The 16,197-nt window shown below is 42.5% G+C and overlaps 2 protein-coding genes across 2 annotated transcripts in view; one reads left to right on the top strand and one right to left on the bottom strand.

Moving 5' to 3' along the window:
- Nucleotides 1-657: 657 nt before the first annotated feature.
- LOC133109348 (troponin C, slow skeletal and cardiac muscles) lies at nt 658-4,569 on the bottom strand. The gene is made up of 6 exons (XM_061218638.1): nt 4,495-4,569; nt 2,716-2,746; nt 1,875-2,021; nt 1,469-1,583; nt 1,255-1,391; nt 658-955 (listed from the first exon to the last, which is right to left on the bottom strand). The coding sequence occupies exons 1-6, from the start codon at nt 4,516-4,518 to the stop codon at nt 924-926; spliced, it is 486 nt and encodes a 161-aa protein (XP_061074622.1). The 5' UTR covers nt 4,519-4,569; the 3' UTR covers nt 658-923.
- A 1,616-nt stretch (nt 4,570-6,185) lies between these two features.
- iars1 (isoleucyl-tRNA synthetase 1) overlaps nt 6,186-16,197 on the top strand; it is a 53,711-nt gene continuing 43,699 nt past the window's right edge. The window contains exons 1-11 of the mRNA XM_061219325.1: nt 6,186-6,281; nt 7,048-7,171; nt 7,848-8,004; nt 8,491-8,610; nt 9,625-9,707; nt 11,127-11,244; nt 11,463-11,610; nt 13,008-13,095; nt 14,304-14,364; nt 15,056-15,151; nt 16,040-16,162. Coding sequence (XP_061075309.1) covers nt 7,053-7,171; nt 7,848-8,004; nt 8,491-8,610; nt 9,625-9,707; nt 11,127-11,244; nt 11,463-11,610; nt 13,008-13,095; nt 14,304-14,364; nt 15,056-15,151; nt 16,040-16,162 — 1,113 coding nt within the window. The 5' untranslated portion in view covers nt 6,186-6,281; nt 7,048-7,052. The remainder of the gene's footprint in view (nt 6,282-7,047; nt 7,172-7,847; nt 8,005-8,490; nt 8,611-9,624; nt 9,708-11,126; nt 11,245-11,462; nt 11,611-13,007; nt 13,096-14,303; nt 14,365-15,055; nt 15,152-16,039; nt 16,163-16,197) is intronic.

Here is a 16,197-nt window from a genome sequence, read left to right as displayed (position 1 = left end):
ATTTATTTGCTGCCACATGATTGGCTGGTTAAATATTTTCATTAACAAGCTGGCGTACATGTCTACCTAATAAGTGTGATAAGTGATCACTGAGTGTAGTTATGTTCATAGTTATAGTTCTTGGTGAGGATGGGCCATAAGAGTTACATTCATAACCATACTTATACAATATTGGACATGATTAAGCACTTTTAGTTTAAATACTAGGGAAAATCTACTTTAAAGGCATGCTTCATATACAGTATGGTGACATTGCAGTTGATTCATTTTGTTGGTACAAGAGAAGATGGGTATTGTAAGAATTATTACAATGCTCCCTTGCTGAATATATTAATAATTCAGTTTGTTATTATTTATCTTTTCATTGATGAACCCAGTCCATTCAATGCAGATGATGGCGTCTTTCCACTGATCCACAAGCACAACTCCCTCTCCACAAATATATTAACTAAGACTCTGTGTCTCCTCCAATCCAGAAACATGGCTATCATATCTGTGAGCAGCCCCTCTCAGATTCTCACCAGGACTGATACTCCTCATGTGATTATACTGTTGGTGAAAAAAGGATCATTTTACTCAATGAAGACACAAGAGTATCATTTTAAATAGGGTTTTATTAGATAATTTCACAGATACAGCATTCAAAATCTTGCCACAATCCTGTATGTACAGTAGAATAATAAAACATTGACTATAAAATAAAAAAGGGAAATAATGATCAATCTTAGGCCATTTCAAAAACAGTGGGGTTGTAATTTTGTTGCAGCAGTAATGTCCTCTTTTGTAGTCTGTATGCCAACTCAGCCTAATAAAGGCGATGTATTAAATAACACCAGGAACTGAGGGACTTTGGTGGTGGAGCAAGGTGATGGGGTGGGGGGGAGTTGGCGGAGGATGGTAGGATTTCAATGTTCTCCAGTTGCTTATTCAACTCCCTTCATGAACTCCAAGAACTCTATAAGAAGAGAGAAACAATTCTTCATTTACAGTATATCAGAGAGAAAAAAAATCAGCTGGCTACAGAACTGATGTAATGATATGGGGTTGCAGTGCCTGCTACAGTTACATTTACAGTTAAAAATACAGTTTTAATTGGACAGAGTTTGTTGTCCAACAGTCCCTGCAACCCATCAATTCTGCATGTGAAGGTCTTGTATATGCATGTGCGCCAGGTGTTATAATGTCATGTGAGGTAATAGTGGGTATCTGGAGATGGACTGATTCTGAGTGGCGGTTTTAACATGCATGACTCACCGTCATAATCAATCTTTCCATCGTTGTTTTTGTCTCCGTCCTTCATTAACTCCTCTATATCATCCTCAGTGATGGCTTCTCCAGTGGCTTCCAGCATGATCTTCAGCTCCTCCAGGTCAATGTAGCCGTCTGCATTCCTGGGGTTAAGATGGACGTTACACTGCTGCTTCTAAACAGATTGGGATTTGTGTTATCTGTCTTGAGTGTGACTTACTTATCAAACATCCTGAAGAGCTCTGCCAGTTCCTCTTCAGATTTCCCTTTGCTGTCGTCCTTCATACACCTCACCATCATGACTAAGAACTCATCAAAGTCCACCGTGCCACTGCCTGGAAAATACGAATTCATAAAGTCGTTCCACATGCCATGCAATTTATAGTCTCTTGTAGTCTTTTTTGTGCAAAAATAATTTATTTATAGAATTTTCCAAATACAAGCACTACACACCTTATTTTCATCACACACCTCATTTTTGTGGACTGATTAATGGTATATTGAGGTTAAATCACAAACATACACACACACACACACACACACATGTACATACATACAACCACATAAGCATAGAACTGCACATGTGCACACATAGGCACAAACACATACACAAGTTTTGCCCTTACCATCTTCATCCACCTCGTCGATCATCTCCTGCAGCTCCTCAGGAGTAGGGTTCTGTCCCAGCATCCTCATCACCTTCCCCAGCTCCTTAGTGCTGATACACCCGTCCTCTGCATCCTGCACGAAGATGTCAAAAGCAGCCCGGAACTCTGCAATACACAGTCACAGACACACAAGTGATACCAACATTTACATGCTCAGTAATTTGCCACCAAGGCAGGGTTTCAAACAAATAACATGATAGTACATAAAATACTCAAATGAATGGTTTTATTTTTATAGTTCAAGAGCCCAATGAAAGGAGCAGCACACCTTACTAGATTGGATACTATTTTACTGTTTTGGCTCTGAGATGATAATATTGTACTGATGAAGCTCTGGAAGTGTTTGGCTGTTCAATAAAGTTACACATATCTTGATTTATTTGGAGATGTTCTAAAAGTGTTTGCTCCTCTACAGTGGAATGTTGGTTCCTGGATGGCTGGGATACTGTTCTAGGTGTTTTTAGGGTCACCAATAATGTTCTAGAAGTGTTTAGACTATGGGTGTAGCAGAGACTGACTGATCCCTGTTCCAGGCTCCAGTCTGGTGTAATATGAGCACTTTTGTAGAGACCCAGATCTTCTGTTGCTCTTCAGACATGCCCTGGAGCCACAGTTATCCACTTAAGGGCTAATAGATGGAGGAACATTGTTCTTTTCCCCTGGTGAGACTCATGTCTGTTTGTACAATGCTGTGGTGGAATGTCTCATAGCATAACATAGCAGTGGCTCCACAGTGTCCAGTTTCACTTCAAACACACATATAGCTTACTGATGGATAAAAATGACATTTTTCACATACCATTTTTCTGTTCTTCTGTGAGCTGCTCTACCTGTGGAAACAAAGTTGATTTGATTGTTTGCTATTGTAAGCACTGTTTTTTTAAAATATTAATAATATTTAATATTAATATTTGATTTATCATATTTTCTTCTTCTTTTGTCCTCTAAGGATCTGCAAAGTTTTGATTCATATTATTATTATTATTATTATTATTATTATTATTATTATTAATACTTATTATTATATTATTATTGCTATTGTTATAAATATGTATATTAATATTATCTGAATTTTAACAAGTATGCTTCATTTATAAATAACAGTTCTAACAGGCAGAATTGAAATCCCACATTACTATTAATCAATATTTATTTCAAGAAAGATATTTTCTGAAGTAAATATGCATGGAGGTGCTTTATAATGAGTCATAGGACAATGCAGAGGAATGCAAACTCTTTAGGATAGCCACGTTACAAAGAGGAAGCCTGATCCGATGATTGACACAAGTTAAAAATAAAGACCAGCGGGCTAATAAACCGCAGATAAAGGACACAATACGCAACACTTTAAATAAGCGCTGCTGTGGATCTGCTGTAACAATGGGACAGTAATCTGGGAAAAGCTGGCAGGAGTGAGCGAGAGAGACAGCTGCTTATGTAAGAGTTATTGTCGGCGGGCGGGGGGTTGGTAAGGGTGGGGGGGGGGGGTCCCGTACCGATCCAACACAAGTTCCCACAATGTTATAGAAAAAAAGAAGATCCCAAAGTGTTGTCAGAAATTGGGTTCTGTGCGTTTTGCCGTGAGGTAGATGTGACATGGCCAGAGGCAGGAAGGTGAGTATTAGCAGGTGGCCAGTCCCCACAGCTCTGACTGATAGCGATGGAATTCAGCCTTGAGATTTTTTTATCTAAATCAGAGAGTCTCTCTCAATGGCACCACGCAGGATGTAGGCAGCAGCGTCTGAGAGCCTGGCCAAAATTAGCCATGGCAGGAGACCGCTCCATTTGTAGTCATGGATGAAATTGCGCTGTGGACCACAAGCCTGACCACGTCCATTGCGGCAGAAGTGAGTTCTACCACCGACGATAACTTTTAGTGGCACTCTACAGTCCACCAACCCTGCACTCATCTCAGGCCAACACGATTATAGTGCTCGAAGAGGAATGTTCCATGGCATTAGGCCTGTGTGCCAATATGCTGCGCTGACCACAAGGGTCATTTCTTTGATGTTCAGGGGCAAACGGGGCAGACTTTGAGCATTCTACATTTGTTACTGTATGACATGACCTCACATGAAGAACTGCTAACAGTTTCTGGCTTCCATTTCTATTCTTGTCCATAATAAGCTATTGGGTCCTCTATGTAATGCACAAGATCTCTGAGCTCTATGGGCTCAGATTTCTATGGGCTGTGAATTTCCATTATAATGAAATGGGCAAAACAAAAATTCTTAATGCTTACTCTTTTACTCAGTAAGAATTATATTTCACATATTCTCCTCTGCTACATGTAAGTCTGCTAGCTTAACATTTCCAAAGTTTTGTAAGAAGCATACACTTATTATTCATGGGATCCTTCGTAGTGGCAATTTACCAAATAAACCATTACAAAATGAGTTTTGTAAAAAAAAAGAAAGTTATTTAAAACACAGCAGGATTTGAGGTGAACTAATTATTATGACTGAAATCTGTACAGTAAAACCTTGCAAAGTAAAAAAAAGTGAATCTTTACATGCAAAAGTATCACCCATATTACATTATTACCCCCCCCCCAGACCCGCCAGACGTTGTGACTCACCGCTGCTTTGTAAATGTCGTCCATGCTCGGAGCTTGTGAGATGACCCCGCAGTCGTGGGACGCGCAGGGGACAGGCACGTAGCAGAGCGGGGTGGCGCTCTCACAGCTGGGGTTTTATAGGAGGATCCTGGCGCTGCTGGTCCCTCCCAGCCCACCACTGCATCATATCATGCCACGCTGGACTTGCAGATCAATCACAATCGCCCCTGCTCAGATAAGAATGCGGTGACTCTTGTTGGGAATACTTTGGACAGAGTGGAAGGGAGAGCCATTTCCAGCCCCTTGCCCCTTAACTGCACCCGAATGGGTAAGAGACACTGAACATTCCAGCACTGGGTTCATGGCATGAGGGGGTTGGGGAGCCGGGCATGGTGGCTCACAGAGGGCCAGGGCAATGCTCTGACACAGCTCAAACAGGCACACACTGCTCTTAATTCTCTCATCAGGAGAAGAGCTGTTCAGCTGCATTTTTAACTCCCAGTGCAGAACTTTGGCTGAGTGTAATGCCATGTTTCCATGGGTAGGCCCATGACACATGTGAAATCAGCCAGTTACAATCCATCATTTATTTTGTAACGCTCTATTTATGTTATCTGACTGCCACATATGGCCATACAGTGCAGTGTTTGCCTGAGGGAATAAAAAAGAAACAGGAAAAAACTATCTCAGTCAATGTGGGGAAAGGAACATTCATTCCTGAGACCCTAAAATGTCACACAGTTGGACAAATATGGGGCATAAAGAGTAGAACATGACTCTTTTTTGCATTAACTCTCAGTGACTAGATGTCTGTTTGCCCTGGAGGATTTGACCTGTTTAGAAAGGACCAGTACATGCACATCTATTTTAAAAAGCCACATCCATTTTTATCCATCAGATAAAAAAGCCAGCAGATTGAATTAGCGGGATAGTGCCTTAAACAATAAAAAGCCAGCTGATTGAACTAGCGGGATAGTTCAATCAACATTCTAACAGGAATTAGAATGACTGCTGATACTTAAAATTGGGCAGAATGTTGTAAAGCCAGCCTCACAAACTGTAGGTGTCTGATCACTTTGTTTTTTCGGGGTCAGCTGGGCACCTCAGGTTAACCATACAGTCGACTCCTAACCACTCATCAGGCAAAGGCAGCTGTCATCAGGGAGAAGCAGGTGCTAGCTTTCCTGTAGTAAGCTGTATGGCCTCTTGTTTGGAAAATAGCACATGAGAATGTGTACTATGAGTGTCCATGCACAGTGCTCCATATGGGTGTGGGTGGCGTAATAGTTTTATGAGCAATTTGGTCACTTTCCAAACGCATGTGTGAAATGTGAAAAACAATAAAACATCTTGGACCTTATCATTTTAAGGTACATAGTGAAAAAGAGAAGAACATAACTAAGTCGAACAAATAAACAATAAAACAAACAAAGTCTCAAAAGAAAGCATGTAAGAGGAAACTGCCTTCTGGTGCAATATAATAACAGATGGCTTGTGATTGTTCACATGGTTGTACAAAAGCTTGGATTTTTATTATGTTGTTCTGAAATTTCCTTTAATCGAGCTTAAAAATTAATTCGCAAAATTGCAATGATTGTATTTTCGTTTACTTTGCGATAATGACTAAACTGTATACACTGCCAAAAGGTTAACAGACCCGTGGTGAGTAACATTTCTTTCCAACTTTCACCATCTTTATTCATTGTTCATTTTTCTCCGTAGTTCCGGTTCCGCTCACGCTTGCGCCCCCGTTGCATCATTTCCCTTCCACAACCACCTGGCTGAGTATTTCGCCGGCTGATGAACATGTGAGTTTTCTCCCTTGAATAAGCAGACGGTTATGGATTTATGAAATCTGCTTTTGACAAGATGCGTAATGCAATTGAATTGGGTTATTATGGAGTTTGCGAACGTCTTAGCTTGGTATTTGTAGCTACTAGCTTCCGAGATTGTGCCTAAGCCCCTGTCGTTATAGCATGCTATCGTTGCCGCTAGCCTCTCTTAGCCACTTGTCGATAACAGTTAAAGTTAAGCATGAAATATTACCTAGGCCTATTTAGCAAAGCCACGTCAATGATGCTATGTCGGAACGGCACACATTTTTCTTTCTTAATATTAAGACCAGATACCAGTGGGACAATAACAATGTAAGGCGATGCTGGACAAGTGGGAATCCTAAACTATTTACGCTGGTCAAGTTCAATAACACGAAGATGTCTTTGGAAAGCACAATATTTAGCGACGTGCCAGACATGGTAGAATTGGCACATAATCTGTCAGTAACTGACACGTTTCGCTCATGTAAATTGCTGGCTACCACTGTTTATTGCGTAGATTGTAACTTCGTGCGTTTCCAAGCCCAAGTTTTTTGCACTCCTTTGCATTGCATGCTATTGTGACCTAGCTGGCAAATTACACAACTCGGTTCGTGTACCACAGGTACACACTGTCAAGCCTAGCCTCCAAGAGCATAGCTTGAAATGAGGCTTGGTTTCCAACTCATCTGGAATGCAAAAACGTTGCAGGTGTTCGTGGGAATAGCAATTACTTACTGCAATATATTGTGTTTTTCAGACACCATGGTGGAACGAGTCCCGGAATTTATTCACTTCCCGACCGAGGAAGAGCGAATCCTTCAGCTATGGAAGGACAAGGATTGTTTTCAGGAGTGTCTGAAACAATCCAAGAACAGGCCAAGGTAAGCACAATCTACTTAAACTGTAAGAGGAAATGCATGTTGTGCTGGCGTTAGTCAGTTGGCGTTATTACCAGCTTAAAAGATAGACATTTCTATACGGATTTCTTTAGATTTGAAAGCCAAGGGTAGGACTTGTCTTAGGTATATTTGATGTGACATTGTAGAATGCTGTAGTGCCTCTCCCTTTACATCTGAATTGAACCGGTTTATGAAAATACTAATAGGAATGTTGAGAAGGAAGTACATACTTGATAGATGTATGTATTATGTATGTAATACCTTATCCTGGCACTGTTATAAGACAGGCTTTCATTAAATAACTGAGGTCAGAAGTGCAATGAAGCTTACTAGAGAAGATTCTCTCAAAATATGACATTTTGCTCACCTTGGTTACAGTACATTAATCCTTCGCCACATCACTGATATACATTACTGGGAATAAATGCCTAAACTGGAAAAAGCATCGCACATGGAAAGTGAAAATTACCTAATTTACCAGATCTGAAGCCCAGGTGTGATTGAATTGATACTGCTATGGAATGTGATTATGGAATATGATTTGTTTGTCTTTGATGTCATACGGTAGCTTGTCAAACCTTGCTGTGCTATCACTACTCTGCTTTGATTGACTGATGGATGGATGGATGGATTGATAGATTGATGTTGCTGTGTACAGGTACACTTTCTATGATGGACCGCCTTTCGCCACTGGTCTCCCTCATTATGGGCACATTTTGGCTGGCACCATCAAAGATATCGTCACTCGGTTTGCCCATCAGAGTGGCTTTCACGTGGACCGGAGGTTTGGATGGGACTGTCACGGATTGCCTGTGGTAACTTGGCCTTTGGCTTCTTTTTTTACTTTAATTGTTTCACTTTTCTATTGATGTCTGTACTTAACAATATACACTCAGTGACCATTTTATTAGGTAATTATTAGACTTGTTTTTTAGACTTATGCTGCCCATCTACTTTGATACTGGTTTGACCATTCTCTAGAGATTGTTGTGCATGAAAATCCCAGGAGTTCACCAGTTTGAGATACTCAAACCATCCCATCTGGCACCAACAATCATTCCATGATCACAGCTACTTCGATCACCTTTCTTTCCCATTCTGATGTTTGGTCGGAACCAGAATTTAACCTCTTCACCACGCCTGTATGCTTTTATGCATTGAGTTTCTACCGCATGATTGGCTGATAAATGATGATAAATAAATGCAGGTTAGCCTAATACTGTGGTCTGCGAGTGTATAAAACTGTTGTATAAATTTATGCCCACATACTGATAGGGCATCTCTGTTTTGTGTCCTTTTAGGAATATGAGATCGATAAAACCCTTGACATCAAAGGGCCAGAGGATGTTGCTAAGATGGGAATTGCAGAGTACAATAAGCAGTGCCGGGGTATTGTGATGAGATATGCTAATGAATGGGAGGTAAGAGCCTGGCTATCATGCCCCAGCACTTCAGTCATTCCACACAGAAGCAGTGCTTCGTTTTCTACCTTCAATCGTTTCAAAAGTGTTTATCACTCCGTTTATCAGAACATACTTGGCCTTTCACTTGAAGGAAAATGTCTGTTAATAAGTTCCTAAGTAAGACATTTCTACTTAGCTCTCTCCGCTAAGTAAGGGAGCATATTTTTGCCTCAGCGATATAATATTTTTGGACAGGTGTGTTTTGCTGACTCTAACACAGGCAATCTTTTTTTTTAAATGCTACACATACTCCCTGTGTAGTTGTTTATCTATTGCCATACAAACATTCTCTGTATATGTTCTAATATTATATAGGAGACTGAATTGGATGGTTTGTAGTTTGAAAGACATAACTTTAGTTAGAATTGTATTTCTCTCAGTTTTGTGGCATCAAACATTTTTTTGAGTCTGCTCCATTTGGTAAAAATCTTTTATGAGAAGGAACATACTAAAATGGCCAAAAACAACAAATACCCTGCTTTCTTTATCATATTTTAATTACCATAATGTTTGCAGTTAAAGTAAATTGCTGTCACCTAAATACCTTTCAGGGAAAACAAGCTTTTCAGTTGAATACTGTTTATTTTTAACTGTTTTAAAAAAATATATATAACTTTCTCTCAGAATATGCCTTATTCTTTTAGTATGAAGCAGTATTTTATACTGTATCGTAAAATAAAATGTTTGTACTGCAAAACCCTGGAGGTCAGTTTGCTGAAATGGTTTGAAACCAATTGCCTCCTGCCATGTGAATCGTGCAGCTTCATTTGCTAAAGTTTTTAACTTAATTTGCTTCTTTTTATTCTTAAAATTTTAGTTAGAACTGATCTTTTTTTATTTTATTTTATTTTTTATATAAAGCTGAGCCATCTCTGTAAATTTTTTACAATTAACATTTAGATTTTACAGTGCAGTTTATTTGCACAAAGGGACAGAATATATAATATATATATATATTTTTTAATGCTCCAGACATCTATAACCCGAATGGGACGCTGGATTGATTTTAAGAATGACTACAAAACTCTCTACCCCACTTTCATGGAAACAGTTTGGTAAGTTCTATCTTATTTCCATAAGTTCCATAAGGGGGGGGGGGGCTTGAATGTAATCACAGTTGAGACCCTCGCAATTAACTAATTTGCCTGCCATGGCAATGCAATGGGTACCAGGACCAGACTGTACCAGATTAGACACATTTCTGTAAAGTACTATTTTCAGTTCAGTTTATGAGAATCAGACAGGATTCCTCTCTCAACCCTGTAGCTCTGGACAGTGGGAACATTTAGGTACAGTATATTCTTTTGCATCATGTAAAATCTTGTCCCCAATGTATATGTGGCAACAGCTTTTGTTTTGTATTCTGTATTTGAAAGTCTCAAATTCAGTCATTCTCTGGTGAACCATTGTAATACAGCAATTGTTTTGTATGGGTGTAGTGATCATAATTAGTCTGTTAGTAAATGTGGTATTTCTTGTCAGTGTGTGAAAGAATAATGTTTGTTTGTGTAATTGTCTTGGATATTCCAAAATTTCTGTGCACATTACAGTCCTCACAGTTACTGTATCAGAAATAGTTGATTGTAAATTAGCGATTATTTCAATTGCTTTAGCATGTGTGGTTGGGCAGATTGGACAGTGTACATTCATTGAGCTGTTCCACTGTAAAATAAAGCCACACAAGAGCTGAAGCTCTTTAGTTCCATGCTGTTTTCTACATTTGTTCCAGACATTGTGTTTTCGCCGAAATATGACATTTTCATGCAGAAAAAGAGCCAATACGCAGGAAAAGAAACGTACTGTGTTCTGTAAATGCAGTTATTTCAAGGGCTTTTTAAAAAAAGATAACAACGGGCATTCGGGCAATGACCCAAACATGAACCACAGCAAAATAATTGCTCTCATCTTCCTCGACATTTGTATTATTTATAGATCATAATATTTACACAGCTGTTGATGACATTCACAGTTTCAAAGAGAAACTTGATTTGAATGAGAAGTTCATCTCTGTGTGTCATGTTATTGTATTGTAGCCAATTCAAACTCTGGGACATCCAAAACATTACTGTGCACTGTAAAAAAGAAGGATAGTATTTTGCAAGAGAATTGTACATAGTAAGAATAATAATGAACTTCTAATGAAACCCAATGTGTATTTGGGTAAACAAACTGGCCATGTCCAGCCATTTTTGGTTTTGGTTTTCATCATAAAATAAGCAACTAATTCAGACCCAAGAACCAGGTGAGTTGAGTTAACTGTGTAATCAAACGCTTTAATTGGTCAATGAAGTGCTGAGTTTCGATGGAAGCCAGCACACCCCGAGGCTCTCCAGGGCCTGGGTTGGCCACCCCTGCTCTAGTGTGTACTCTGTTCTGTTGTAGAAGCCTGATGAACCCTTTCAGTGTGACCATGCATGCAATGCAGCGTTCTTTACCCGCTGTGTTTAGATGGCATCTGCTGTCCTCTCCACCAGGTGGGTCTTCAAGCAGCTGTATGACAAGGGCCTGGTCTACAGAGGAGTGAAGGTCATGCCCTTCTCCACTGCCTGCAACACCCCTCTGTCCAACTTTGAGTCCCACCAGAACTACAAGGTAATCCAGCCCTCCTGCAGAACCCATCTTGTTCATTAAGGAGTAACGCTGTTTTCCATGGCCCTGCTTTATCTCCTCACTCGGACTAAATAATGGCTAATACAAGTTCCTTCCCACCCATAAGTGTAATTGCTGTCGGGCTATAGTGGAGGCTTGGGAGAGGCCTCCAGTTTTACTCAATTCCCTAGTTTGAGCCTGCGTCTTTGATGCTGCTGCAGGATGTGCAAGACCCGTCTGTGATCGTCAACTTCCCCCTGGAGGAGGATGAGAATGTGTGCCTGATAGCCTGGACCACCACCCCGTGGACCCTGCCCAGTAACCTGGCCCTTTGCGTCAACCCAGAGTTCCTGTACGTCAAGGTTAAAGGTCAGGACCCCCCCCCCCCCCCCCCCCCCAGATGGATGTAGCATCCAGTTCAGAGCTGCTTCTGAAAACTCATGATCCTTCTTCCTTCACCTGACTTATCGTGGACAAGTGGAAATAATATGGACAGAAACGTCTCTTAGCCATGCCTTCATGTCCGTGAAAGGACAGTTTCTCATAATAAAGCTCTTGTGGATGACCGGTAGCTTCACATGAGCGACTTTGGCTGAAAAAAAACCTGTAAGACCACATGAGACACTGTACTGGAATTAATCTTATAATTACGCTAATAAGTGTCCTCGTTTATTGCTCACAGATCCACCCACCTCTGATATTATAAGCATTGCCTTGCAAATTCTGAACATGTAATTTTTTGGTCGATGGCTCTTCTGCGTAACATTGACCACTTCCTGAGCCCTCGCATGAGAAAACAAACTCTAAAGCAGGTCACTCAAGAATCGGGAGGGAAATAAAATTCTCGTTAATGTAAAAATAGTCGTGAAGTCGCAGGGTATTTTTTTTTCTTTTTTCTCCTCCTCGGATCCCTGTGAGGGTGCTTGTGGTAAATGGTTGACCTAGTTTCTAGGGCCTGCAGTACCCCTGGTGCGCAGCGGGTGGCACTGTGGCGCCGCCAGCACCACTCATGCGGCGGTGAAGAGCGTTTGCTTTAGTACTGCTGCAGGAGAGGGTAGTGCAGAATACCAATGCGCTCTCCCCGCCAGCCTACCTGCTCTGTGTCGATGCTATCGCCGTCTGGCCTGCCCAGCAGCCCGTCTGAGCAGCAGTCATTTATCTCCCTGCAGGAGGGAGGGGGGAGGGGGTTTATTGATGGAGTCTCTCTCACTCAAGGCTCGTCAGTCTGTTATTCACAGCTGATTTGGGGCGGGGGGGGGGGCTTTCATTTTACAGTTTCTTGAAGTACATTTTGCCCCCGCTCACTGTGCCCTACCCTCCTATCTTCTGTATGAAATGTTTTAGTGATGCCTTATTAAAACCAAAGTGGTCAGTCGAGTCCTGTTGCCAAGCCTTTATTTTGCAGCTAACATGGCAGCTTTACCACAGTGGCACGAGGAAACGCTGTCTGGCTTCACTCCTGTTTTCAGTCCAGCTGTTGGACTTACATTGTGAGCTGCTGTGGGTAATTGTGTCTGTTAATGAATATAGTGTCAGTGTAAACATCAGGCTGCCTTCCCTACCTGGGGCAGTTTTGGACTGAGGGCGAGTCACCTGTGAACCTCCAGCATTTGAGCAGCTGGTGGACTTTCGTCCCGTCTTCCCAACCCCCCCCCCCCACTTCCATCTCCTCCCTGATCCTCGCCCTGCTCTCCTCCGGAAACGTGGCTGTCCCGGTTTCACAGAAATCACCCTAATTCTGTCCTCTCTCCTTCCTGCGCTTCCAGACAATGCCACGGAGAAGGTCTACGTGATGATGGAGGCTCGGCTCGGGGCACTCTTCAAGGCCGAGGACGAGTACACGGTGCTGGAGAAGTGAGTGCGCGCGTCGCCGTGGTAGTGCGCGTCGTTTAGCGTGTCCCTGCGGCATCTGGGTGTCAGGCGAGGTAAAGCTCTGAGGAGCGCTGTGGCGGTGTGTGAGTTAGTGATGAGCATCTTCCGCGCTCCTGATTACCGCTTCCTCTGGGCTTGTGCCTTTTGGCAGAGGGGAGCCTGTGTAGGAGTCGTGTTTTCTGCTTTTCTTTCTTTTCTCACCCCTCTCCTGTTCACTCATTGCCTACTATAATACAAGGCCTTTTAAGACCTTTAAAAAAAAGTTTCTACCTCTGATATTGGTAGCGGAAAGCATATAAATCAGAGTTGTTTGGTAAAGTTTGCTTTACTTTCCTGCCAAGAAGCAGGTAAGCGGCAGTGCTTCACAGTGCTGATGCAAACCCAGAGCAAAGCGTTTAATAATTTACCGTCTGTATCAGGGCCTCGCGCTCTGAGCGCACGTACAGTCGAGCCGCAATGGCTCCTCCGCGCTGCGTGAAGCAGCAACGCTGCCCCATGTGAGGAAATGTGATTTGTGCTCTTCTTGTTCCTCAGGACCACCGAGTTTTACACTCTGTTTTACAGAGTCCTGAAGTTTTAAGTCAAGCGGTATAGATTTTGTGTTTAAACTCTATGCTTTAGAGCCATGAATTATTCCAAGTGGTTGAGCTTTGTTGCAATGCAGCATAGCTTCACAGTGCCCTGGGTGTTTGGAGCAGATCTAATGGAGAGGGAAATTAGTAGCCTTGCACTGCAGTCAGGAAATATGCGGCAGGGGCCAGGCGCAGATAGATACTATTTTACGACAAGCGGTTTGGGACAAGAAAGTGATACGCCGACAACAAGTGTAAGGGGTTTTGACCACACACCCTCCACCCCCCACTAGGGCCTACTTGGGTCTGAACAGTCAGGATAAGGAATCCTTGCAAACGATAATAAGACCTCATACGGTGCAGAGGGAGCCACCGACTATTATCCACCCTACAGTCTACACTGTACTACAGTAGAGCTAGTGACTATTATACAAGCTATAATCCACACAGTATTACAGGAGAGTGAGTGACTATTATACACCTGACTGTCCACATGGTACTAGAGGACTGCTACTGACTATTATACACCCTACAGTCCACACTGTAGTACATGAGTGAATGTGTGTGCAGGTTTGTGGAGCTTCTACCACTCTGACCACCTTTGGTTTTGTTTTGCAGGTTCCCTGGCAAGAACCTGAAAGGGAAGAAGTACAAACCGCTCTTTGAATACTTCGTAAAGGTGAGCGCAGGGCACTGGCATCAAACCAAAGACCAGTAACACCATGGCAGGACCGTGTTCTATGTGCAGTCTTTCCCAGAGCTAGATGGGTGATGGACAGTTGTGCTAGTTCGTCCTCGTCCATCCGCACTGTAGTTAGTGATGTCCCCATGTGTCTTTACCCAAGAGTGTCCATGGTATGAATGTAACATCGCCCAAAGGTTTGTCCATGGTATGAATGTAACATCGGCCAATGGTTTGTCCATGGTATGAATGTAACATCGGCCAAAGGTTTGTCCGTGGTATGAATGTAACATCGGCCAAAGGTTTGTCCATGGTATGAATGTAACATCGGCCAAAGGTTTGTCCATGGTGTAAATGTAACATCGGCCAAAGGTTTGTCCATGGTATGAATGTAACATCGGCCAAAGGTTTGTCCGTGGTATGAATGTAACATCGGCCAAAGGTTTGTCCATGGTGTAAATGTAACATCAGCCAAAGGTTTGTCCATGGTATGAATGTAACATCGGCCAAAGGTTTGTCCATGGTGTAAATGTAACATCGGCCAAAGGTTTGTCCATGGTATGAATGTAACATCGGCCAAAGGTTTGTCCATGGTGTAAATGTAACATCGGCCAAAGGTTTGTCCATGGTGTAAATGTGTCCAGGTGAGGGCGCAGCTGCTGACGTGTTTATTTCATGGCTTTCTAAGTGCAAAGAGACCGGGGCCTTCTCTGTGGTGACTGACAACTATGTCCGTGAGGAGGAGGGTACTGGGGTCGTCCACCAGGCCCCCTATTTCGGAGCTGTGAGTACCCCCTTCTTTACAGAGTACACTTTCAAAAGCTCACAACCCACTACATTTTCCAATCCGTTTTCTATGGCCCCACACCTGACCAAAATATACCATTGTGGTACCATACCATATTAAAATGCATGTCATGAGTGTATGTGAAAACACTGCAACTGGTGTGCCTGTACAGTGCTGTGTGTAACTTGACTGGTTTCAATGACAGAAGAAAGTTTATAATGTGCAATAATCCATAAACATAAGATATATTTCACCTTTTTTTCATACTGTACATTACTTTCATGACCCACCTCAGTCCCTCCCATAGGAAGCACTGGAGTGAGAGCCTTCCCTCTCTCTCTGTATTTGGAGGGGAGAAAGTATTCCCTCTCTGTGTATTTTTAAGGCTCTGGAGATACTGGAAAGAGAGCGTTCCTGCTGTATTTTTAAGGCTCTGGAGATAGAGGAGAAAAAAAGTGTTCTCTTTCAGTTTATTTTTAAGGCTCTGGAGATGTGGGAGAGAGAGTGTTGAGAAGTGCCGTCGGTGTCTCAAAGGAGCTGCCAGAATTGTTAGGTTTCAGTCCCCGACCACTAGAGCTTGTTTGTGCCTCTGCAGTCCTCCCCTGCCTGAGCTGGAGTGGTCTGTAAATGAGCACGTATCGCACCCTGTTGTAGGACCAAATGGGCTGCTCTCCTTATCCTCATTATTTTCCAAGATGCTAGGTGTGAAAATGGTCACGTTGCTGCACGACCCTTTTTCACAGTAGTGTACATGGCTCCTATCAGACTCAGTTTTTCAGGGGTCTTGAGTGGGATGGTTGAAGCAGTGGATTTGAAAGAGATGTGAGCAGGGCGGGGGAGAACGGCTGAATAAATGGTCTGACCACGCTCGTCTCCTCTCCACAGGATGACTACAGGGTCTGCACCGATTACGGCATCATCCAGAAAGACTCCGCCCCCATCTGCCCGGTAGACTCCTCGGGATGCTTCATGGCGGAGGTCACGGACTTCGCGGGACAGTATGTGAAGGTTTGTCCAGCCTCCGCACCATGTTCCTCGTCAGT

Source organism: Conger conger, chromosome 14 (assembly GCF_963514075.1).
Source record: "Conger conger chromosome 14, fConCon1.1, whole genome shotgun sequence".
Classification (NCBI taxonomy): Eukaryota; Metazoa; Chordata; class Actinopteri; order Anguilliformes; family Congridae; genus Conger; species Conger conger.
Note: the sequence above shows the minus strand (reverse complement) of the source record. Positions and strands in the feature narration are given on the sequence as shown.